At 62.2% G+C, this 24949-nt stretch overlaps 1 protein-coding gene across 1 annotated transcript in view; it reads right to left on the reverse strand.

The window, feature by feature from the left end:
• ASS1 (argininosuccinate synthase 1) overlaps positions 1-22717 on the reverse strand; it is a 47396-nt gene extending 24679 nt beyond the window's left edge. Inside the window, exons 1-9 of the mRNA XM_054584225.1 lie at positions 22593-22717; positions 17841-17903; positions 16133-16239; positions 14207-14275; positions 13038-13226; positions 7239-7295; positions 5134-5208; positions 1708-1778; positions 1105-1135 (exon numbers count right to left, since the gene is read on the reverse strand). Coding sequence (XP_054440200.1) covers positions 1105-1135; positions 1708-1778; positions 5134-5208; positions 7239-7295; positions 13038-13226; positions 14207-14275; positions 16133-16237 — 597 coding nt within the window. The 5' untranslated portion in view covers positions 16238-16239; positions 17841-17903; positions 22593-22717. The remainder of the gene's footprint in view (positions 1-1104; positions 1136-1707; positions 1779-5133; positions 5209-7238; positions 7296-13037; positions 13227-14206; positions 14276-16132; positions 16240-17840; positions 17904-22592) is intronic.
• Between the last annotated feature and the right edge of the window lie 2232 nt (positions 22718-24949).

The raw sequence follows: 24949 nt of genomic DNA on the forward strand, positions 1-24949 counted from the left end.
GGTGCGGCCGTCTTGAGTGACACAGGCTGAGGGGAGAGGGAGGTGGGGATGGGTCGTGGGGAGTCGGGGAGCCACTGGGCCAGAAGGCCAGCGCCTGCAATGGGGTGACCTGGGCACCAGCCACGCTCCCTTGCGGGGCTCCGGCTCCCTCGCCCATAAAATTAGGGTGCTCAAGGCCAGGAACCAAACAAAGCAAGCCAGGAAAACGCTCCAGAAATACCACTGGCACATGCTGTGCCATCACGGCTCAGGCCAAGGGGCCCGGTCCCTGCAAGGCGCCGAGCTGGGATCCCCGGCAGGGGTCCCGCTCGCCCCACCCTCGCCCCACCCACCTGGGCAGCCTCCCCTCCAGCTGGGCTCCTTGGATGCCCCGGGCCCAGCTGCCCAAGCACCCCTGCCCCCACCGCGCAGCACACGCCTTCCCTAACCTCAGGCAAGCAGCCCGCCCCACCCCCAGACTAGCCACCGGGTGTGGGGCTGAGCTGGGGCACGGAGGCGCATTCCCTCAGGGACAAAGAGATTTTTCTCTTCCCAGGATAGATTTCACCCTGCCTCCCCCAGCTCCCACGGTGGGCAGGGGGAGACACAAAGGGAAACCCCCAGGGAGAGAAATCCTAAACTTCAAATGGCTAAGGCCCAGCCGGGGAGGCTGGGGACAGGGATGGGGTGGCCCACTCTGCAGGCACAGGGCGCAAACCCAGACAAGTGGGCCCTGAGGCTCTAAACTAGCGCCCCCCCCCCGCGCCCCCATGATCGCAGTTGAGGCAGCAGGAGCCAGGGAGCTGGTGGGCACAGGCTGGGCCCACCCACAAGTGTCTCATCTGCCTAATTGTTTCTTTATTGTCGCACATTCACACTCTCTCTCTCTGTGCTGCCCTGAAATAGTTCCTTCCCCTATTCATCCAGCAGCAATTAGAAAAAGAGCACAGGATGGGGGGGGGGGTCCTTAAAACGAGCGCAGTGCGGGAGTGGGCAGGTGGGGGGGCCGGGTCGGGAGTGTCGGGAACGCAGGCAGGGCTCGGCCCCAGCCCCACGCCCGCCCCCCATGAAATTTCAAATTAGGCTACAAACACATCTGACAGCATGGGAGGAAACAGAAATTACCTTGGGGTTCTCCAGGATCCCAGCCTCGTAGCTGCAGAAGGAAGGGGGAAGACACTGATTATTAGGGGCGGGACAGACGGACCCAGCTGTACCTTGACACCCCCGACCCAGCAACACAAGTCTGGTCCGCCCTTTTCTCTGCCACAGCAACGGCTGCCAACAGTGCCTGGAACGTTCTGGGCCCACCAGTTGGCTGCGGGAGCTGCAGGTGGCAAGAAAGAGCCTGGGGCATAGCTCTGTCTTCTGGGGCACAGCCCCAGGGCTCCACATCTGGAGGCCTTCGCACATGCTGTTCCCTCTGCTTTCAGTGCTCTTCCCAGCACCCTGGTTGGTCCCCCCTCATCCTTGGACTTTTGATCTCAGGTGCCCTTCCTGAGAGAAGCCCTGCTACCCCAGCGGAGGCTGGGCGCCCGGCATCTCCCCCAGGCACACAGCAGAGCTGTAACCAGAGCTGTGGGTAAGTTGCATATGACGTGGTCCGTCCTCGCCTGAGGCCCCTGCTCGGTTGGAGCAGGGACCGCAAGTGTCCCATCGCCATTACCTCCTGGCCCAGCACAGGCAGGTGCCACAGGCAGACCTGTGGGTGCGCGGGTGTCCTCTCACCTGATGTGCATGAGGTTCTCGTCCATGCTCCAGGGGCTCTTGGGGGTGACCGGGATGGGGATCCCGTGTTGCTGCAGGCAGGAGGGGACAGAGCAGGCATGAGGCAGCTTGAAGTCGACGCAAGGGTCAGACCCAGCTGCCTCAGTTTTCTCTTTTTTTATCCTCCCCCGAGGGCATTTTTTTCATAGCTTTTAGAGAGAGAGGAAGGAAGAGAGGAAGGAGACAAAGGAACATCGGTGCGCGAGAGAAGCATCGATGGCTTGCCTCTCGCACGTGTCTGGACCAGCAGTCGCACGAGCCCCCACCCAGACTGGGGATCGAACCTGCAGCCCTTCAGGGGACAATGCTCTAACCAACTGAGCCACACCGGTCAGGTGCCTTGGTTTTCTCTGAAGGTCTCACACAGCCCCAGACTCTGGCCCCGCTGCAGGCGAGGCCCTGGGTCACCCCATCCGCTCCTCCCCACCGCGGGCTGCCCGGGGACACCGCGGGGCCTGTGCCAGGTGTGCCCATGCAGAAACCGCGAGCCCAGTGTGTGAGGCGTGGCTGAGTGGGCGCCAAGTACGGAGGTTCCTTCCGGAAGATTCTGGGCTTACACTTCGAGGGCCCGGAAGCACCTAGAGTGTGCCAGGCGCTGCGCGGGGGTGTCCCAGCACCACCCGACGCCCCCCTTGGCAACCCTGTGAGCTGGAATGGACCGAACTTCCGCTGGGGTCTCACCACGGCAGCAGTGCCCACCAGGGCTCTAGGCTGCGCCCGGCAAGGAGGGCCATGCCCGCCTCCAGCCCGGGCTCTTGTCCACGACCCCTCTCCCTGAAAAGGAGCGACCCCGGCGGATCCCCCGTCCTCCCACTGGCCCTGGCTGCGTTTTGCTTCCCAAACAGCCCAGTCCCTCCTTCAGGGAGACAGCCCAGCCCCACCAAGATGCCGGGCCTGAGACGCTGCCGGCGGTCGGCGCCCTCGCTCGGCCCTTTGGATGAAAGGCAGGGCTGGCTCCCCGGGTGGCCCCGTGCTCCCCGGCTGACACCAGGGGGGGACCCAGCCTGTGTAGGATGTCCTGGTCCCCCCTCGCACGCACACTGGCACAGAAGCCCGCCCAGAGGCCCCGCCTGGTCCCTTTACAGCAGTGAGACTGGACCTTCGCCTCCCGAGCGCCCTTTCGGCGCCTCGCCCCGGGGGTCCCACAGCCTGAGAGGTGGGGGCCCGCTGGGTCCCCCCAGTGTCTCCACCCACCTCCCCTGCGGGGGCTCTTCCTGGGCTCGGCTGGCACTCGCTGGAAGCAGGGACAGTTGCCCTCATCCCGACTTTAGGATTTCAAAATAAATGAGGCTAAAATGCTCCAGGGCTGGTTTTCACACTTTACTAGGAGACAGCCCACATCCGCTCCAGGATCCATGTGTTCTTCCTTTTAAACCTCATGAGCACATGAGAACACCTCCTTTAGAGGCTGTTCAGTGTTGGGGGGCCACTTATCCCCCCAAAGCTGCCTGGAGTTGAATCCAGATGCTCCTCCTGAGCGCTCTGCAGGTGGAGGGGGCCAGGCTGGGGGCCAGGCAAGGGGACCAGGGGCGGCAGGGCACCGCTGGGGCTCGTGGACTGGGGCCGAGGACCAGCAAGGGTCTGGAGCCTTCGCTCAGGGGTGGTTTGGAAACACTCCTGCCCCCTCTTCTCAGTGGGCCTCTGGCAGAGCAGCGGGAGAAGAAAGCGGGGGGAAGCCAGGATGTGCAGTGTGCATCCCCCCCGCCGGGGAAACACACACAAAGTCAAAAATAGCAACAAGCCTTTACCAAGGGGACTTCGGTTTCCCCTCCCCTCTCAGTCCTAAAGACCCCCCTTTTCTGCCCCTGCCCCCACCCCAGGAATCTCATGGCAATTAAAGACAAGAAATAAACCATCTTCCACGCGCGCACAGGACACTGGCCTGCTTTCCAGCACCGTGCCTTACATGCTGGCTTTACAAACAATAATGATGGTGACCACGATAAAGACGGGGTGATTCTGAGGGCTGTGCCCCTGGACGAGGGGCTTGGGGGAGCTGCGGAGCGGAGCGCACGCAAGCCTCGCGTGAGGCTCCTGCAGCACCTCCAGCCTTGGTGGTGTGCCGGCCGGGAGAGCGGCGGGGCTTTCAAAGCCCCCCGGAGCTCTGTCTAAGCCGCACCAGATCCTGCCTGGTGGTGAATCTGGGACAGAGCCTGGCTGCTGCTCAGTTATTCCGGTCACTTCCTGGGTGCAGAAACACTGCCTCCCTCGTACAGGATGCTGATCCCCTAGAGCTCACGTCTGGCCCCAGCCTCCGAGGGAGGGTGGGTGGAGGAGGGACCCGGACTCGTCTTCGCTGGGCAAACCTCCCTGTGGAAAAGGTTATTCGGGCCAGGACCTGAGCAAAGTGTCGTCTCCCCAGAACAATGACACTCCTGAAATCCACCCTTGCTGGGAAACCCAGGAGCAGCTTTGAGGGTCGTTTGAGGGTGTAACAGACCCAGCGGGCAGGGCCCGGGTCCACCCTGGCCCTCTCTCGAACCTCCGCCACAGGCGTGAGAATGTCTGGGGGGCGGGGGCTCTGGTTCATTATTCCTGAAGATGAAACGTGCTCCATATTCTGTATGATCGGGGAGACGAGGGGGGGGGGAAGCTTCGCCCACCCCGTTCTCTTAATAGCTCTGCTATTTGACAATTTGTTTGGCAACATATGGGCTTGCTCTTGTAAACTCCCCTCTTAATAATAAAACAACAGATGGTACAGAAGATCTTTCCTCTGAGCGCTCCAGGTCTTAATGGGATGCTGGCGGCGGGGCAGGGCTGCGTCCCCGCCGCGTCCCCTGCCACGCGGCACCTTGGCGGCGGCGACAGCTCACAGCCAGCCCCGGTGACTGCTATTTAAAAACCTGAGCAATTTTCTGCTGTGTGCGCGGAGCTGCTTTTGCCTGTCTGATTGATTGAGGCTGTTTGTCAAGGGCTGCCATGGAGTCGCTAAAAAGAAAGGCGCCCTGGGGAGAGGCTAAGGATCTTGAGGCAAAACTTCTAATATGTTTTACTGCAACTTGTACTTCAAAAGGGCTGATTCAACACAAGCCTTCCTCGGCCACGGCTCCTCAGAGCGCCTACCTGTTCCTGGGAGAGCATCGGGGACAATGAGCAGCCAGGCCGTTGAGGGGCAGGAAATGGCCTGGCTCATGCCCCCAGCTGTCCCCTGAGTGACACACAGCAGAGGTGGCAGGAGAGTGGGAGGCAGAGGCGGCCACCTGGAGAGGCCGAGCCCTCTGTGGGGCCAGCCCAGGGGACATGTGCCCAGGGAGGCTGGGCAGCCAGACGTTCCATCCCCCAGGCATGGGGATCAGTCCCAGCCTCGGGCCAATGGCCGAACAGCCCCCGGGAGGGACGCGCGGGGACAGCAGGTGAGGCCTGGGGGGCGGCTCGGGCTCCTACCTTTGCGTACTCCATCAGGTCGCTGCGGCCCTGGAACCGGTTGTAGAACTCAGGCATCCTCCAGGGGGCGATGACCTGCACACGGGGCGAGGGGTCAGCACAGGCGCCCGGCCGCTGGCTTCTCCTGGCCCTAGAGCCGCAGAGCTGGCCCCTGGGAGGGGACAGGGACTCCAGCGGCCACCGGGAGCCTCCTGCTGCTCCCTGCAGAGTCTGCTGTCCGCGGGGAACCCCGTTCGGGTGGGGGGGGTGGCGCCTGCCACATCAGGGATGGCTCTGGAGAGGCCCGAGCTCCGTGGCAGAATGGTCATGCATCCCCAGGTGGGCCCTGCCCCTCTGGGCCTCAGTTTCCCCAACTGAGACCTGAGGGTTTGAACAAGACAAGCCTGAAGTTTCTCACTAGTCTCACTAGTTCCCTTGGTCAGAGGGCCAGCCCCCCCGCTCCAGCCAAATGGGTCCCAGAGCTGCAGCCACCCGGCCTGGCCCTGCTCTGGGGTTGGAGGGCCGAGAGACGACACATGCCACCCCCAACCCACTCCTCTTGCTCCCCCGGGGCTGTTCCGGGTGGGGGAGGGTGGGGAGTCCGAGCCTGACTGGGAGGCCTGGGGCTGGGGACATGGGGGGGCTCAGCACGAAGAGCCCCCACAGCCCCTGGGACCCTGCCTCTGACACAGCCCAGCTGGTGGTGGGGTGTCATCTAGACAGGAGGCTGGTGTGATTTCAGGGCTGTGGAGCCAATGGGGGTGGGGTAGAGCGGGAAAAGGACCCCCGCTCTAGAAACAGCAGCCCTGGACCAGGGCACCCCTCCTCCCGGGGCCCAGAGTCCAGCTGCACCCCTGCCCCCGGCCCCACCCCAGCCCTGCGCTTGGTCCCCGCGGACACAGGCTCAGAAACCAACAGCCATGCCCACCGGCCCGCTGCACGTCAGCAGGAGCTCCTGTCCGAGGGCTTCCCAGCCGCCCGGTGTTTGGGGTCAAAAAGGATCGCGAGAGCTCATGAGCGCACGCCTGCCAGCCACGCTCGCGCCCCAAGCAGCCGCTGGATGGTTAACGCGACATAGAAAGACGGTCCACTTAAGAAAAAAAGTGAAAACCCTTTCGGGCCCCTTGGGGACTCGGGGGAGGGTGGCACGTCTTTCATAGCTTCCAGCCTGAAGTGGCCTCGAAGGAGCTCAGACCTACACCTGTGCCATCCAACAAGGAGGCCAGGAGCCGCTTGCGGCCACTGAGCCCTGACACGTGGCCAGTCCCCACTGTAAGATGGGGACGCGCTGCATGTGTAAAGCACACACTGGATCTTGAAGATCTGGCACAAAAAAAGAATGTAAAACGTCTCAGTAATATTTTTACATCGATGACATGTTGAATGATACCCTTTTGGATATGTAGGGTTCAATACAACCTCTGATTCAAAAGATGTCACCTGTTGCTTTGTGTCTTTTTTTTTTTTTTTTTACAGGCCCACTAGAAAAACTTAAACTACCCAGGGGGCTTGCCTCTGTGTGTGCATTATGTTTCCACCGCTCAGGCTTGGGCGCTGCGTGGGCAGAGCCTGGCCCGAGGCCGGGACTAAGTGAGCACTCAGTGAACACTGGATGGATGGATGGAGGGAGGGAGGGATGGGTGGGTGGGCATATACAGGCCCAGGCCCAGGGCCACAGGTTGAAGGGGGTGTGGCAGGAGCGGCGGGCTGCACAGTTCTGACGTGCGCTGTCACGCCCAGGTGGCATCTGTGGGCAGGTGGCCCCAAGGCCCTTCCCATCCCAGGAAAGGACCCGAGACACTGAGGGTCAGGGCTCAGCAGCGGCGAGGAGCCCAGACGCTGGCCAGGTGTGTCACAGAACCATGCCGGCTGCACCCAGGGCAGCCACACCCCAGCGTGCAAAGGACACCGGCTGAGGGACAGCGACCTATTCAGCCTCCTGGACAGCACTGGGGGTACAAACCGTCCGGGAGAGAGCGCTGGCCCCCGCGGCTGGCATGAGCGGAGGCAGCTCTCCATGGGAAAGAGGGGCGCCTCTCAGGTGCACACTGTCCCTGGACCCTCCCAGGACCCCGCGCCCCGCGGCCTCGGCCCCGGCACCCACCCTGTGAGGAGCAACGTCGTACCTTAATCTGGGGGGCCAGTGAGTAGCAGGTGAGCTCGAACCGGACCTGGTCATTCCCCTGAAACACAGAACAGAGTTGTCAGGAGCCCAGAAGGCGGTGGGGGGTGGGGCAGGGGGCACATGTCATCAGCAGCACGAGGGCTGCTCAGCGCAGGCCGACCCGACGGCTCCCGCTCGGCCTTCTGCAGTGGGCGCTGCTACTCGCCCGTTTTAAAGATGAGATGGCTTTCTCGGAGCCAAAAGGGCCGCCTGCCTGTGGGGAGGGCTGGGGCCCCTGAGTCCAGAGCGGAGCCGTGGCAGTGGCAGGTGAGCAGGACAGGACGCCCTGTGCCTGGCATGTGTGGGCACGTGGCGGAGTGCACGCGAGCAGAAACACAGGCCGGAGCGTGTGCACATGTATGTGTGGGCATGTGGCAAGATGGGAGGTGCGTTTCTGGAAGCGTGGCAGGGAGGCACGCAGGTCATCATGCATGTGCACGTGTCAGGGGATACACACATGTGCAGGGCTGGGGGGCCTGGCCCCGCTGGCAGGAACCCTGTTGTCTCTTTTAGCCCCGGTTTCCGCTTCCACACAATGGCTGGTTGGAGGGAGGGGGCGGCACCAGGTGACCGCTGAGGGCCCTCCGCTCCTCTCTGAACAGAGAGGGACACTGCGGCCCAGGGATGGAACGGACTTGTCCCAGGGCACAGGGCTCGGCCCAGCCCAGGTACTGGGCCTCTGGCCCACCACCCTGCCTCTTTGTGCCTGTGTCCCCTGCAGTGACACGAGAACCACCGGACCCCCCGTGAGCTGACGACGACAGCGGGGCGCAGGCGGCTGCAGCGCTGGCTTTAGCCACATAGCCCGGGTCCCGAGGCACCGTGGCTGCCAGCATCCTGGCTGCCGCCCATCCGCTCGGCCGCCCAGAGGGAGACAGCGCCATGGAAATAACAGAGGGACCTTCCGCCTACTGTGACAACGGCCGGGCGCAGAGAGCCAGCAGCGGGAATAACATGTTATTTTCTAGAATCTTGTCAGGCGACACAGAAATAGAGGTTTCAGCCCCTCTCCGCGGAGCCAGGCGCGGACGGGGGCAGCCCGCTCCTGTCCTTTATCTCCTGGGGCCCTGAGCTGCCCCAACCAGCCAGCTGATCACGCTCCATCCAGTCCCTTTACTGAGCACCTACTACACGCTGGTTGTCATCGGGAGAGCTACCTGGGGCTGGTGGGATTTTTAACCCTGTTTTGCAGATGAGAAACGGGGCTCAGAGAGGTTAAGTCGCTTGCCCAACGTCACACAGCCAGCAAGCAACACGACTCCCAACAGTTCCCATTTGCTCAGTCACTCACACATGAGGAGCTCACTGAGTCCTTACAGCGGCCCTCCAAGGCAGGCTCGCTTATAATGCCCACCTTACAGATGGGAAATAAGGCAGGCGACACCTGCCGCAGGGCCCAGGGCCAGCATGGCTCCCAGAGCGGGGGCAGCCACAGTAAAAGCAGGCTCATTCTGTAAGGCAGGGGGTCTAGTGTTGCATATCCTGGTGATTTCGTTCCCCACGGCTTCACGTTTCCACAGAACAATGGTGGCTTGTGCCTCATCAGACAGGCACCCTGGGCTGGTGTCTGCCCGTCCAGACCCACCGGGGGGACACCCATCTGTTCCAGAGGCAGAGACCCTCCCAGAAGCCGAACAGGTTGCCGTGGTTCACGCTGTGTCCCAGACAAGGGCGAGGCCTGTCTGGCCCTTCCACTCCTGACCCTGGACGCCCAGCACCCGGGCAGCCCAGCAGCACCCTGGGGGGCGGGGGGAGAGGGGTGGTGTGGTCGTCTCACACACACACACACACACACCGTGTGCATCCGTGTGCCGACACACACGCTGATAGATGTGTGTAAGCGTGGGTGCGGTGCCCACTGGGACTGGGCGGGCTGCTGGGAGGGGGGCGGCCCATCTGCTCCCAGGCCAGCCACACAGATGGCGCCATGCACAAAACTGTCCCCGCACCCCTGCCCGCGTCCCAGGCTCAGATTCCCAGGTCCCTTTTCCAAGATGGGTGGGAAGGAGGCCCTGGAAGGGCCACCCCGCTCCTTGGCGGGGAGGGATCAGGGTCTCGGTGGGGCGTAGGGGGTGGGGACCAGCTCGAGTCTGTCCCCAGCGCCACTGGGCTGGGCCCCGGGAGGGAAGCTGCCTCTCGCCTCCGGGCCTCGGCACAGCCTGTTCCTGCAGCCTGGGCTGCCCCTCCCCCTCGGCGGCGCTGGCTAACACTTGCTCGGTGGGGTGTCTCAGTGTCACGTCCCTCACCTCCCGTTAGGTCAGGGCTCCCAAGTTCCCGAGTGTCCCCGTGCGTGGACAGTCAGTGCTGGACAAAGACTGCACAGAGTGAATGAACAAATGCACAAAGGTGGCAACTGTGAGTCTGGGACAAGGACCCCTGAGGCCCTGGTTCCCTCCGTCTGAGAGGGGCCAGCAGCTGACTTGTCCAAGGGCCAGACTCTCAGGACTGGCCTCACCGGATCTCCTCTGTGTCTGTGGGGACCCCCTGCCGTCTGCCCACACCCCGACTCTCTCTCTTCATGGCAAACCCCCTGCAGAAAGTTCTGCCAAGCTGTCCTCCTGGGATGTGCCCCCGGCACTGCCCGCCTCCCGCAGGCCCGGCCCCTGCGGCCCGGGCTCGGCCTTCAGGGGCCACAGGGCCCCCCTCCTGAAGCGTGGCCAGTCCCTGGTGCCCGCGCCCAGCCAGCCAGACCCCCAGCCCCACCCCCCACCCACAACCTTTACAATTTTCTAGACCCCACCCCAGGCTTTCCTGGTCCCCCTACTCAGTTCCAGGAAATTGTCCCCAGAGGCTGCCGGGGACCTGCTCGGGTTCTGTAAACAGGACAGACTGAGCCATAGGAGTGCGCCTCGTCCATTGACCCCCGGATGAAGCGGCAGGCCCTGGGTACCACAAACACCCCGCCCAGGGTCTTCGCCCTGCTGGTTGTCAAGGCCCCGGTGAGGTTTCAAGGCTGCTGTGCCTCTCTGGGACACTGAGTATTAACTGCAGGGACATCCCCAAGTCCCAAGGGGCCACACAACCGCTGCAGAGGGTGTTGTTCTCAGAACCACAGCGCTGTAATACCCGCAAGGGGATCAGAGGACCCTGAGTGGCCACCTCCTCTAGCTGCTTCCTCCAGGGTCAGCCCTGGAAGGTCTCAAATATAAGCCTCTGGTGCCCTCTGGTGACCAAATGGAGCAGTGCACACACTGCAGGTGGCTATTGCCCACAGCATGTGGGTTACTCTGCGGGTCTCTCCTGGGATCCCAAGAGCAACTCAAGCAAGGGCCAGACCCCTCAGCCAGCCACCCACTCACTCTACCAGCCACAAATGCCACCCATTCTCAGTCTGGATGGCACCGCTGGAGGGACCTTCTCCAGGCAGGTGCCCTTCCAGAACCCTGATCTCCTGGCCTCTGCTTGCACACCTCCTGCAACGGGGATCTCGCTGTCAGCGCCCCGGGTCGTGGACAGGCGAGAGGGCCCAGCAGCCTGTCCATGCTGCGCTGGCGTTTATTCTCACTGGCCGCCCGCGGCCTGCAGGGCCCCCGATGCAGGTCTGACCGTCGCACAAGTGGGCGCATCCCTTTCATTGAACGTTCACTTCGTGCCAGGCCTGCGCGGCGTACTTTATGGGAATTACCCTGCTCATGACTTGGCACTGTCCCATGGGCTGGTTTTAGTTTGTCCACATGGGGGGCGGGTAAGCCACACAGCACGAAAGCAGGGGAGCCAGGACCTGACCCCAGCGGCACGGGCCCTGAAGCCCAGGCCCTGGACCCCCGGCCTCTCCGGCACCCTCTCCGACCGCCCTCGAGTGGAAGGCAGCTGGCGCGCCTCTGCCCAGGGGCCCGGGTCCGCCTGGCTCCCTCATCCGATGTCCCGTCATTCCGCTGCAAACCTGCTCACGGTTCGCGTGTTGGTGCGAACCCTCGCCAGTTCCTCTCTCTCACAGGAGCCCGCCATTCCAGTCCAGCCCCACCCCCAACATCCCACTGGGGGGTCGCCGGCCACCTGGGGCCCTCCCCCGCTGTGTCCCTCACAGCGATTGCTCCCCACTCTTGCCCCGTGTCTCTGGGCCTTTGCACAGGCTGCTCCCTGTGCCTGGCACACGCTTCCTGTGCTCTGCTCTCCATCCGCCTCTGCTCGCCCTTCAGGGCCGTGCCCAGTGAGACGGCCTCCCCTCAGCCCCCTGCCTGCTGTCCCCACATCGCCCCGGCACAGACCCTCCAGCGCCTTACCCTGCGACCGTCCTCCCCTCCCTTGCTAGGACACAGGCTCCCTGAGGACAGAGAAGGGGCCCAAGGAGGAGGACACCATTGCCAAGCTTGGCACGCGCCCAGCTCCTTACAGATACCCAGTACAAGCTTGCTGATCCGGTGCCCAAGCAAATGAATGAATGCATGAGCTTTCGAAGACAAGCACCACCGCCGCCCCGGGCCTGGCTGTGTGCAGCACTCTCCCATCCATCCTCCCCATCATAACCCTGGCTGGGGGCGTCCCTGCGTCACAGCAAGCTGGGACCTGCGCCCCCACACTGCCTCAACTGCCCAGGGCAGAGGGGACCAGGGCCAGGTGAGCACATGTACGTGGGCGAGGTAGTGAGCTCCCCGTCACTGGAGGTTCAGCGCCTCCTGACGGTGGGGTGGTTAAGCAGCCAAGCCCTGTTTCAGGCTATTGACACGGTGCCACTGACTCTGAGGGCTCATGGCTCAGACATCTCTACAACAACATCTCCTGAAAGCTGTTCCCATTGTTAGGAATGCTGCTTCCTGAGCGCTGCCCCTCAGGGGCCGCCTTCGGCCCGCACTGGTGCACACGGGGCCAGGAGGAGGGGGGCTGTTACAGGCTGAACTGTGCCCCCACAAAAAATAAGTGGAAGTCCTAGCTCCCAGACCCTGACTCTGCGACCTTATTTGGAAATAGGATCTTTACAGAGACAATCAAGGTAAGAGGGGGCCATGGGGTGGGGGGCCCGATCCAATAGGACTGGTGTCCTTAGAAAAAGGAAAACGTGGACACAAAACCAGATACACACAGAGGGAAGGCGACAGGAAGACAGAGTGTCGAGTGATGCATCTACTCAGGGCGGCTGGAGCGGCCAGGAGCCAGGACAGAGGCCCAGGTCGGTCCCTTCCCGGCACCTGCTGAGGAAGCACAGCCCTGCTGACACCTTGACCTCAGCCTTCCGGCCTCCAGGGCTCTAAGGCAGCACATCTCTGCTGTGTAAGCCGCCCGGCGTGTGGTGCCTTGCGATAGTGGTCCTGGGAAACCAAGACAGAGTCTAATCTCCATTGTGCACGTGAAGAAGCTGAGGCTCAGGCAGCAGAAGGGTTTCGCACAAGGCTACACAGCAAGGCCACGCAGCTGGGATCCAAACCCACTCTGTCAACACAAGGTTTCTGACCCTTCCCACTGCATAGATGGCGACTCACACCCTGTGACCGTGGCCAGCGGCGATGTCCCCGGGGCTCAGCCTCCAGTTTGCCAAATGGGGTGACATCACTCCCATCGCACGTGGACACTGCTCTTGGCACTCGCTGCACGTGGAGCTCAGGGCACAGCTGTCTACACCCTGGATATACACCTGGATGTTCACCACTGTGTACTAATACTATCCCTCTTGTTCAGGCCAGTCTGTCCGCTGTGCACCTGACAGTTACGGGAAACCAGTGCTCGAGGCCCGTGTGTCATTGCCCGCCGCCTGCGCCTCTCTGCGCAGCCCTCGTCTCCTCCTCCCTCCGCCGGCCTCCCCAGCGTCGTCCGCCCTTGGTCTCACCTTTCCCGTGGCGCCATGGGACACATACTTGGCTCCCTCTCGCTGGGCGATCTCCACCTGTTTGCGGGCGATGCAGGGCCTGGCCAGAGAGGTGCCCAGGAGGTAACGGTCCTCGTACAGGGCGCTGGACTGGACGGCGGGCCAGATGAACTCCTCCACGAACTCCTTGCTGACGTCCTCGATGAACACCTGCGGGGGAGCCCGTGGGAGGGAGTCTCAGCAAGGCCGGCCCGTTCAGGAAGCAGGGGACTCACGTGGTCTGCGTCTAAGGCAGACGCTGCTCACGGACCCCGGCAGGCTGCACCTCCACTTTTCCTTCTGCCTTCGGAGCAGACATCGCTAATCGATCCTAGCTATTACTCTCTACCCTGCACTCAAGGCAGACATTGTTCATCGCTCAGGACACACCATCCCACTGAAACGAGCGGCGGTCCTTACATCCATCCCCGCACAGCATTCTGGGCCTGAAATAAAATGGAGCTGCCACCTAAGATCTACAGCAGTAGGTAGATGTCCCCCACGAAAGCCAGCAATGGTTTTATCTCCAGGGGGCAGCTGGCAATACCTGGGGATGTTTTTGGCTTTCACACCGTGGGTGGGGTGAGGGAGCCGGTTCCGACTCGGATGCCGGGGCGCCCCCATGGGCGCCGCTCACACTTGTGTTGTGAGCCCGTGTGAGCAGGGGCCACGGCGGCCCGTTTGCCACTTGGCCCCGCACCCAGCGTGGGGCCTGCCTGCCGCATGATGAGATGCTCAGTCAGCGTGTGAACTCAGGTGGAGTTCACTGATTCTGTTGAACGGACGGTGGGTGAAGGGACACAGACAGAAGAGGGACGGGCAGGGGGATGGATGGACGATGGCCGAGTGGGTGAAAGAGTGGAGGGGCATATGGACAGAGAGAGAGAAAAGGGACGGCCAGGCGGATGGGTGGGCAGATGGGTGAGCGGCTGGGAGGACGGGTGGCTGAGGAAGAGACAGGTGGGTGGGGAGGTGGGGTGCGGGGAGACCGGGTGGGGGAGTGGCTGAGGAGTTGATTTCATACTCTTCCAGTTGAAGAGGATCAACTGGAAGGGATGCGGGGGACAAGGAACCTGGGGACAGGAACACTCACTGCTACCCATCATGTCAAAACCCTACTTCCAACCCCAAACCCTGCCTCAACTTGGTACCTTTTTGGCCCCGAGCTTCAGCGCCTTCTTCCTGGCTTCCTCGAAGTCTTCCTTCTGGCCGATGTTAGCCTGAGGAGCGGAAGCAACTGGTCAAGGGCCAGAAAGAGCGAAGAACGTCAGCCAGGGCTGGGGGTCTCCCTTTGACGTCTGACGTCACAGTAAGGAGACAGGGCACATGCCTGGGTAGGAGAAGCTGGCTTACTTCCAGGAGCTAACGCCGTGGGTGGAAGGACTGGCTGAGCCTGGCCCTGGGTCCCTAGTTGCTGGGCTGCCACCTTTGCTATCACTGCCTTGAAGATCAAAGGCTTCCCTTGAACTGTCTATCCCCCCCACCCCCAAATGCCAGGGCAAAGTCCGGTTTGTCGGGAGCTGTGCAACCCCCAGCTCGCAGCTCACTCCCCTAGCCCAGGGCAGCCACTTGACCATCCCACTAAAGAAGACAGGGGGCAGGGAGGCCTGTGTTCGAGCTCGCAGCTGCCCTGCGCCGCAGCCTGGCCCCCGGTTCCGGGGGGCCCACCTAGACGCCGACATACTTTGTTCTGGCTGTACTCTGGCCCGCTGCCCGGACCTTGGTCCTGCGTTCTGCTCACCAGACGCTGGGATCCTCCCTGAGCCCCACGGCAGGTGCCCCTTGGAGGCCGCCCAGCAGTTCAGCCTGCCCTGTGGCGGCCCGCGGAGCAGACTGTCCCACTGGGCTGCTCACAAGGTCACACCTGGGCTCTCTGCACCCACACGCAGCTGTGGCTCCCACTCACCAGGTGACTGGGCCACATGCTTCCCCTCCCTGGGCTCCTGCACCCCACCTGAATGACGTGGGGTTGGGCTCTGCGAGGGATGGTGAAGTGACTAAGTAAAAACAAACCATTCTGGGCAACGACTGCACTGTCTGCTCCGAGCAGCACCCTCCCCTCCTCTGGGAACAGAACCTTCTTTCCTGGGACTTCTTCTCATAGGGTGGGAGGGGAGCAAATCATGTCTCCTGCCCACTGGAGGGGCAGGCCTATGACCCAAGGCCCGCCAATCAGAGCCCTCCAAGACACTGCTAGTGATCAAGGTATGGCGGGCGGTGGCCCAGGCCAGTGAGCGGACCCCCGGGCCCTGGCGTCGGAGCCTCCGGGCGAAGCTCTCCTGTCCTTGGGAAAACGAGGCTCTGATGACGTGAGCCTCGCCTGCCCTGTGGAAGGACAAGGATCGAGCTAGGTAGAGACGGAGACAGAGCTGGGTGAGAACCTGCATCAAGCCTTGCCTGAAGCCACCCTGCCCCTGGACTTCTGTTACATGAGCCAAAAACTGTCTGGATTTTTTTGGCTTTTGCTTAAGCTGGTTTGAGTTGGGCTTTTAGGATTTGCCGCTGTGAGTCCTGAATAGCACAGCCACGTGGAAAAAGACTCAGAAGCGATGCCCGGGTCCATCAGAAGTGGGGCAGGTCCGATGAGGGACGCCTGCCTGGCACCCTGGGGGGAGACTGGCATCACCTACAACCTACAGCCGACGGCCTGTGACCTCTTTGCCATTCCAGAGCTGGGTGGTCTGCAAGGGCTCTGCCTGTTCGGTTGCTACAGGGTCCCACAGCCTGGGGGCTGGCCGGGACTTTCAGAAAGGGGAAGGCTACATGGCCCTCAGCAGACCGAGCCCAGAGTCCCTCTCCGGGCAGGCGACCCACTGCACTGCCAAGCTCGCGTCTGCTGTCCCCCGTCCCCCACAGGAGAGCCACCTTCCCGGTGCTGGGGGCACACCTCAGACCTGGGGGACACCACGGATGCCCACTTCACAGATGAAGAAAGTGGGCAGGACACGGCGGGGCATTTTCCACCGTCCAAGGCGGGCTTAGAGGGGAAGCGAGGCGTGGGACAGCGACAGCGAGCAGGCGGGCAGGCTGGCCGGGCGGCAGGCGGGAAGACAGACAGACACTCGGGAGCTCCTCACCAGGTAGGCGATGACATCATAGCCTTGCTCCTTCAGCCACACGAGGATGCAGGAGGTGTCCAGGCCACCACTGTAGGCCAGAACCACGGAGCCCTTGCTGGACATGTCTGCAGGGAGTTGAGGAAGGATGTGAATGATGCATCCAGCCCACCCGGCCGGCCAGCCCCTGCAAAGGCTCCCTCCTGGCCTGCCCCCCAGTGCCCCCTCGGCCGTGGGCAGCCTTGTCCCCTGGATGAGCTGCCATTGGGCACTGGGGACAGGATCGTCACCATCATTGGGGCCAGCTCAGGAGCTCCTCCTCCCAAAGCCACACCCCTTCCACCTGCTCCCCCAGCAGCGCCCTGAGGGGACCCTGACCCGCACACGGCCTGGGGGTGCTGACAGCAATTGGGGGCTGGCGGGGGGAGCATCTGGGAGCCAACCCCACTCCAGCCAGAGAAGGCGCCGGCGGCCGAGCTGTTCGGCTGAGGCCAGGATGCAAAGGGCAGCACGCTCAGGAGCCTCCAGCAGCCCGCGTACGCCAATCAGAGCTGCTCCTTGCTAAGCTCAGACAGCGTCAGGCCGGGTCGCTCTGCACCCTGCCTATGACCCCAGGGCGCAGGTGCTATCGTGCCCCTTGGTGAGGCAGAGGTGGGTCTCAGAGAGGTCAGTGGCAGCTGGAGGCCTGGGTGTGTGTCTGTGTCCGGTTCTAGAGCCTGGGTTCTTCCCAGCATGCAGCGCTGCCTCCCAGCTGTAGGGCACCGGGGGCAGAGCCCACCCCCTAACCTTGGACCTCTTCCACCTGTGGCCCCAGTGAACCTTCACGTATTAGCATTTCAGGCTCTTTTCAAACGCAAGCCCCTCTGAGAAGGGAAGCACAGGGGGCTGAGTACCTAAGTCAACCCCACTCTGCAAACTGTGGGGAAGAGCTCAGAGACCAGTCCCCCAGCGTGCAGGCGGAGAAACGGAGGCCCAGAGAGGGCAGGCGATACGCAGAGGCAGAGCGCCTCCCTGGGACCGGCAGCTCCTTCCCGGGAGGTGTGGGCGACAAGGTGTCCCTCTGCAGCAGAGGACAGCGGCACCATTTCCCTCCCTATCCCGCCCCTCCGCTATGGGGTGGCACTTGCGTAAGGTCATCGGCCAGCGGGGGGCAGGGCCCCAGCATCCCACGTCTGCAGGGAGCGCGCTGTGTCTGCTGGGAGCATTTACACTGCCGCGTGACCAAGGTCAGGGTCCTTATGGGACGCTATTGGGAGAGGCCGTGGACACCCCTCCCAGATCCGCGGGAGCCAGCAGGGCCATCAGCGCCATAGGGCAGGAGGCTGTGTGCCGGACTCCCCCGTGCCTGGGCGGTCACAGAGGTGAAGGGCTGGCCCGGCGGCCCTGCCCTGGGCAGCAGAGCCTGGACCCGGAGCCTGGCCGTGTGACCACACACCCTCTGCTGGGCGTTTCCTAACATGCCCCAGGCCCACGCGCCCCTCCTGCCCTTTGGACTTGGAAGAAAACACCCATGGGACAGAGCGGTTGTGGGTGGTTCTGATCGATATCCACAGCCCTCCCCTGTCCTAGCCACTCGGCCGCCTGCCAGGCTGGGCTGCTGGGGACTCAGCAGACCCTGACCCTGGGGCCAGCAGACGGTGCCCATGGCCACCTCAGCCAGGGGACAGGCCACCAAGGACGGAGGGAAATAGGGAGGAGGGAGGCAGGAAGGACAGGGGGTGGGGAGTACCTGGGTTGGCGGTGTGGGTTCCCGGCTTCTGGAATCTGTTGTTCCCGCGTGGAGAACCTCTCTCTGCAGAACCAAAACCAAGAGCAGCTCAGCTTCCAGGCACAGCAGCCCCAGCCGGGGCGGGGCGGAGGGGTCGGGGGTGGGAGAGGAGCGGGAAGGCAGAGACCCTGAACTACTGGATTCCTGCTGGAACCCCCCTGGAGCAGCCCGGCTGAGGGGGGGGGGCGCGTGGGAGGGGTGTGTGGCTGGGGTGGGGTCCGTATCCTGTTGCATATTTTCTGAACAGCTCTCTTAGGTTTAACTGGCATACAAGAAACTGCACATATCAAGGGGGTCCAATGTAGCGCGTTTCAGCGCCCCTGAAACTACCGCCACAAGCAAGAGGATGAATGTGTCTGGTATAAGCCAGATATTCCATTTGTGTCACCTCCCGTCAGAGACAGGGACACTGCGGCCCGCGGGGAGCAGTTCGCGCAAAGCCTCGCCTGGCTGGCAAGTGGCAGAGCCGGGACTGAGGCTCGTCTCAGCTGGGCGTGGAAGGACAAGGCGGCCCCTCTCTGGGAAGGCGCAGGGAGGGGGTCGCTGGGGCAAGGTGCGGTCTGGGGGCTCGCAGGCACCTTAGACACCTGGGGTGGCGGGGGTGGGCTAGCAATGAGGAGACACAATGTGGGCCCAAGAGTCACCAGCTCCTTGAGGCTCCCCGGCTCCGCCACCTCCCAAACGCACCTGGAGCCAAGAGGGTGGGCACCAAAGTGAGGAAGGGGCAGGTCCGTGGGGACAGACAGACCACAGGCCGGTGGCCCGTCTGTCTTGCTCTGCCTCAGTGATCCCACCGTGCCTGGTACTTTGCCCCTCACAGCACATGACATGTTGCAGTCTAACTGCCCCACCCCCACTGTGAGCTCCTCAGGGACAGGGGCCGTCTGGCAGACAATGCCTGGCATGGAGCAGGAGCTCGGGAAGACCCTGCCTGTTCTACTGTCCAGAGGTCAGTCCCTCACCTAGGAAGAGAGAGGGTTAAGATCCTCCCGCGTCTGGGACTCTGTGCTGCTCTCTTTCAGGACCTAGTGAGCCTTCCTGCCTGCCAGGCTGTGCGCATGCGCGGGCACGGGGGCCTTCAGCCTCGGGTCTGACCGGTGTGCAAGAACGTGGGCACCTGGGAGTGTGTATCTGAGAGTGGACATGTGTGCTGCGCCTGTATGAGCACGCATGCACATGCGCGCAGGTGCGTGCACGCAGAGATTAGGTGGGCAGGTGCCCTGGGAAAATGATGCAACCTGACACTGGCGTTGCTCCTGCCCTCCCAGCATCTGAGGAAGTTCCTCGCCCAGCTGGCAAGGTCCCTGCAGCAGAAACTAAGTGCAGCTGAGGCCTCAGCTTGGGGGAGACAGGCGGGGAGGGCAAGAACGACTGGCCACAGTCCAGCGAGTACTCACTCCCGGTAAAGCACAGTGGCTGGGTCCTCCCTGGGCTCAAGTTACTTAGGCTGCTTGTCTGGAAAGCGAGTGAGAACTGCCCATCTCCCATGGGCTTCAGGAATTCAGCGAGAATTCCTGATGCTGGGGAAAGAGCCCAGCGCTGGCCCTTGAGCCTGTGCCCACCGAATTCTCCTACCACTGGGGCAGCTGTCCTCAGGCAAGCTCCTCCCTCGCTGTCCACACAACCTAAAAATGCTTCTGGTTCTGGCACTGGACTGCCCGCCAGTGGGAGGAGTCTAGCGGGTCCTGGCCGGACTCAGCCTCCCCCAATTCCAGCCTTGTCCCATCCCCCCCTTCCTGAAAGGCCCAAGGCAGGTTTCCTCAGCTCCCAGGGCCAGCCCGGACCAGAATGTCTGGCCTGAGTTAGGAAGGCAGGGGCCATTCTCCATGGCCCCTGCCAGAGCCACCCCGCCAGCTTCCAGTGGAAGTGCCAGGCCAGGCTGGGCACTCGCTCAATGCTAAGGAAACGCATGTATTCTAAAGTGTTAGAGCTGGAACGATGACAGGAATAGGTCCTATGTTCAGCACCGCATACATGAAATCCCGTGCATGATTTCAAGGTGGAGAGACTATGATTACCACCTGAGGCTCAGAAAAGTTAAGTGGTTTGCCCAGGTAACAAGCCAGCAAAACAAACCCAGGCTGACCGCAGACTGCCTGCTCTGCGCCCTACACACTGGGGCCTCTGGGAGACCATTGATCTCCCCTCACTTTGCACGGCTTCCAGAAAACAAAATCCCCAACAAACCATCACCAGTCAGTGCTCCCTATGTCTGTACGTCAGGGCCGCAGCGTGAATGTTCTTCTGGAACCCCTGGCTGACACTCTAACTCAGCTGAGCTGGGTTCAGGAGCCTGAAACCCCAGCTCCATGTAGGCCACAAGAATTCTCCTGGACTTTGGGATTTTCTCATTATAGGAGTGCAGCTCCTATTTCTTTGCTGCCCTCATTGGTGTCTGATAGAGCTAGGCTGCAGTTCCACACTTTGACCACGAGGTAGCGCTGTCTGGGTTCAGCCTGAACATTTGCTTGCCAGAACGTTTCATCGGCACAGTCGTGGTGAGACAGGGGGGTTTTCTTCCCAAAGAACAGGTAAGGATGCTGAGGGCAGGAGGCCTGCCCAAAGCTCCATATGGAGCCAACTTGCAGCGGTGATTCCTGAAGCCTGAGAATCCCTCGGGAACACTGGGCTCTCTTGGGTCCGCCAGCACCCCAGAAAGCTTCCTCCCCCCAAAGTTGAGGGTCATTTGGAAGTCTGCCTTGGAGTAGGAAGATGGAGTCTCCAGTTCCTTGAAAATGCCCTGGTGCTGGTGAAAGGGAGACTAAGGAGACTCACCAGGCTCCGTGACAAGACCCTCACCCCCTCTTCCAAGGGCACTTGGCCATGGGGGAAAAGGTGCATTCATTTTTTTGTTTACTCTACTAATCATATTGGTGCTTACTAATAATACCAACTGCATAGGGGGCCTGGCCCATCCCAAGTCTGGGGACGGTGCCTGCCCTAAGGAGGGAGCGAGCGAAGGCCCGGAAGATCCACTTTTCCCTAAGTATTACAGCAGGAGCCAGAGGCCCCGACCCTGAATTCCAGCAGGCCCTCTCCACATAGGCGCCCCCAGGCAAGACCTCCCTTCTGGGGCTTGGTGAAGGTGCCTGGCTGTTTGGCAGCAGCCCAGGGCCCAGGGAAAAGTGCCTGTGCAGCAGATCAGTCTGGGCCTGGGCCCTCTTCCCCCCCCTCCCCGGAGGCCCGCACCAGGGTCCTGGGCCCCGAAAAAGGGGGTTACCATCAGTGCCAACTGAGCCCATAGCGGGCAGGCAGGTAGTTGGGAGGGGTATGCTGAATGGGAGCCTTCCTCCTCCACTCTCCAGAGCCCAGCCTGAGCGCTCAGCAGGCGGGATGCGCCTCTCATTCCCCAGCGCTGAGAAGAGCCAGAACTGCTTCTCAGTAGAGCACACAGGTGGCTCCCCCGAGACAGCTCCATCCCATGCGCCCCTGCCCTGGCTGAGAGGGGGATGAGGGGAGAGGGCATTTTTTAAGGGAGACTCCTCCAGTTTCTAACCGTCACCCAAGTTCCCATCCCTCTGTGGCAGCTTCAGCCTCTACCATCACAACCAAAGGGAGGAGGGCAGGGAACCAGTCCCCTGTTCCTGTCCCCCGCAGGGCACCCACCACCCAGGCACAACGAGTGCATGGACCAGCATGGCCCCCCGCAGCTGTCGGCAGGGACCTTCCCCTGCCCCGAGCCTGTGGTAGCTCTGAGGAGTGGGGAACCTGAGGCTTGGGATGCAGAGAGGCTGACCTGAGGCCTCCAGAACCTGCCCCCTCCTGCCACCAGGCGTGGGCTGGGAGAGAGGGATCAAAGCCCCTGACTATCTGATGCATCCCCGGATAAAGGACAGGTTTGTTCCTGTCCAAAAGTGCGGCCAGACCTCCAGGCTCCGGAGGAGACGCCTCACTTGCAGAGAGGAACGCTGAGGGGGGCCGGGCGGGCACGGGACCTGCTCAGGGGGAGCCCAGGCGGGTTGGGAGAGGACTTTCCTCCGTTTCACCAGGACCCTCCCTTCCTGCAGGGCGCAGACGCCCAAGGCGACAGCCACCCGGATGGCGGAGGTTTCCTGCGGAGCGGCCCCTCCCAGAGGCCAGAGGCCAGAGCCCAGGGCCAGGCGGAAACCGGGCACCGCGGCCGGCCGGGCGAGGCCACCAACCCCACCTGGGCAGGGAACGCAAACCCCTTCTAGAAGGAAGAAGGCGCCAGACGCCCCCTGCTGATGAAGGAGCCCAGTCACACCCCAGGTACTGGCGGGCAGCCCAGGTAGGAAACTGAGGTTGGGGCGGCGCGAGGGGCCGCCGTGCCCAGGCCCGGGGAGGTGAGAGGCAGAGGTGGAGGGAGCTCTGATTTCACCCAGAGAAAAAGAGGGGGGTAGGCAGAGGGCGGACGAGTGCGTCTGGGACCCTCACACCCTCTGACTCGCCAAGTCTCTATTTGGGGGTTCTCGTCATAGAGGAAGCTGGATCAGAGAAGCGAAATTCGGAAAGGACCTCGGCCGGCCAAGGGGACGCATAACCCGACTTGCCTCCACAGACCTGAACTCGCGCCCCAGCCCCATCCCCGCGGCCGAGGAACCCAGGAATCCGGCCGCCAGGCGTTTGAGCCCCAGGAGCCCCGGCATCGGCCCTTCCCCTCCCGCCCAGGTCCGAGCCGGGGGTCCCCTCTGCCTCCTCGGTGGGATACGGAGAGGGTGACCTAGGCTAGGGATCGGGATGGGGGCTCCTTACCGGGGTCCAGGCGGTGGTGGCAGAGCAGGGCCGATTGCACCGCGAATCGTAGGTTATAAGCCCAGGGCCGGGGGCAGGGCGGGGGACCCGGAGCACGTGAGGGAAACGCGCGGGACAGGCCCCGCCCCCGGGCCCGCCCCCTCGAGGCGCCGCTCGGCGTTTCTGGCCACGGACGGTGGGCAGAGCCGCCTTTCCCTTCCTCCTTGGGCCTCCCCTTTTCTCCGCTCCCACCCCTGCCTGCCTCTTGGGGGCCCGCACACCCTCGGAGGGAGCAGGTGGCGTGGGGCTCCCGGCCCTGGTTCCTGGGCAGGTGGCTCCTCCGTGCATCGCAGGGTCTGGAACCCACGAAGCTGGCAGGCTGGATACAGCCGCTCATTTAGAGACGTGCCACCGGGCCCCCGACTGTGGGGAGAGTACAAGCGCTTCAAGGTGGGAGTGGGGATAAAAGTCCCTTAGGTGCGGGGAAGTTCAGGCTCGCTTCTGGGTGCTGGCCTTTCTGCAGACCTTACCGCCGCTCCCTTATTCCCACACTGGCCTCAGGGAGCCACACTCATTGTCCAGGAGACAAGACCAAGGCAGAAGTGGAGGCAGCAGTAGAAAGTCCGGGTGTCATCCCTGTCCGGGATGGGGTCCTGGCTGTCTCCCCAGGGCCTGGCACCTGACTAAACTCCCAAGGGCGCCCAGTAAATAGTGACTGAAGACTGGCTGACTGCTCACCCATTGGGCAGCGGGGAACGTTTAGGTTCCCAGAAGTGAAGCTTCTTGTTGTAAAAAGAAGCAGGGAGCTGTGACCTGGGTCTGGCCTTCCGAGGTTCCCGAAGGTTCCCAGCTGGTTTACAGGCCCCGACGTGCCCATCACTGCGATGCACCAGTCACTGCAACCAAAACCCCGTAAAAACGCGGGTCCTGATCTGTCTGAGGCAGCACCATCCTTACGACCAGGCTCCCCTTCAGCTTCCAAGTCCTCCCAGCCCCCACTAGAGGTTAGTGCCTGAAGGTCGCCCTGCTGGGCTTGCCATTGAGCCATCTTGGAAAAAACGTGGGGGGACACGTGTGATGTGAAGGAGGGAGCCCTGTCCTAGGCCCTTTCCCGCAACCGAGGAGCCGCTGGAAATCGGCGACCCTCAGCAGAGAGGGGCCAGGAAGTTGCTGCTATCACCCCATTTTACAGACAAGACCTGCAGCACAGAGAGAGGGCGCATTTTCCCTGAAGCGGGACAGGCCCAGGCCCCAGTGCCTGAAGCTCAGGCCCAAGCCCTCCGCTCTGGCTGAGGCTCCAGCTGAGTTGGAGGAGCCAGGGTCTCAGTCCCAGGGCCACGGGCTCTGGGACATTGACTCCTCGCAGTTCCGCACAATGGCTCCAGCCCAGGGCACTGTCCCTTCCTGACACACAGGCGCTGATGACACGGGGGACAGGCGGTTAGATCACAGCTCTGCGGAGAGGCAAACAGGGGCCCAGCTGCCAGCAGGGGCCCTGCCCACTGGGCCCCAGGGTGGATTTTGCCCGGAGGCGGAGATCAAGGTGAGAGTAGACTGGCCGGCCCCTGGGTGAGCCGCTTCTCACCTCCCCCCTCCATGTGCCTCCAGGTGGACACGCACAGCCTGTCCCAGCCCCCACCCTGCCGAGCGGTTCCCGGGTCCAGGGCTGGGGCCTGACCGGAGGGGATCCCCCACCTGGGGCTCAGCCGCCATGGCCTTGCCTTTCACGCACATGCAGGTCAGGGTTCCTCAGGGAGCCTCCCAGGTAAGCGGCGGTGGGCGGCACCTCTGAAAGCGCAGCAGCACTGAGGCCTGCCCAGGTGGAGAAACTGAGGCAGCGGAGTCTGAGATGTGCGTGTCTTCCAAATACATCCACGTCTGCCCCGCTCCCCCACCTCCACCTCCTCCGCACTGGTTCTCCTTGCTCAGACCTTGCGACAGCCTCCTGGTATTTCTCTGCTTCCCCCACTTCCCCTCGATCCTTTCTCCATCTGACGGCCAGAGGGTTCTTAAAACCATGTGTCGACATAAGTCACTACCTCTTAAAACCCTTTGAGGGGTCATTTCCTGCCCCCCAGATCAGTTCCCAGTTGTTCTAGCAACATTAGTTAAAGACTTTCCTTTTGCCATTGAATTACGTTGGCACCTTTGTTGAAAATTAATTGACCATATAAACGTGGATCCATTTCCAGTTCCCCTCTTCTGTTCCACAGATCAATTTATTTATCCAAATGCCAACACCACGCTGTCTTAATTACTGTAGCTTTACAATAAGTCTTGATGTCAGTGTATATCTCCCAATTTCATTCTGCTTCAAACTCTTTTGGCTATTCTAGGTTCTTTGCATTTCCAAATAAATAGTAGAAACAGTGTGTAAA

The sequence above is a fragment of the Pteronotus mesoamericanus genome, unplaced genomic scaffold (assembly GCF_021234165.1).
Source record: "Pteronotus mesoamericanus isolate MK-2021 breed Mesoamerican mustached bat unplaced genomic scaffold, CSHL_Meso_final contig_78, whole genome shotgun sequence".
Lineage (NCBI taxonomy): Eukaryota > Metazoa > Chordata > Mammalia > Chiroptera > Mormoopidae > Pteronotus > Pteronotus mesoamericanus.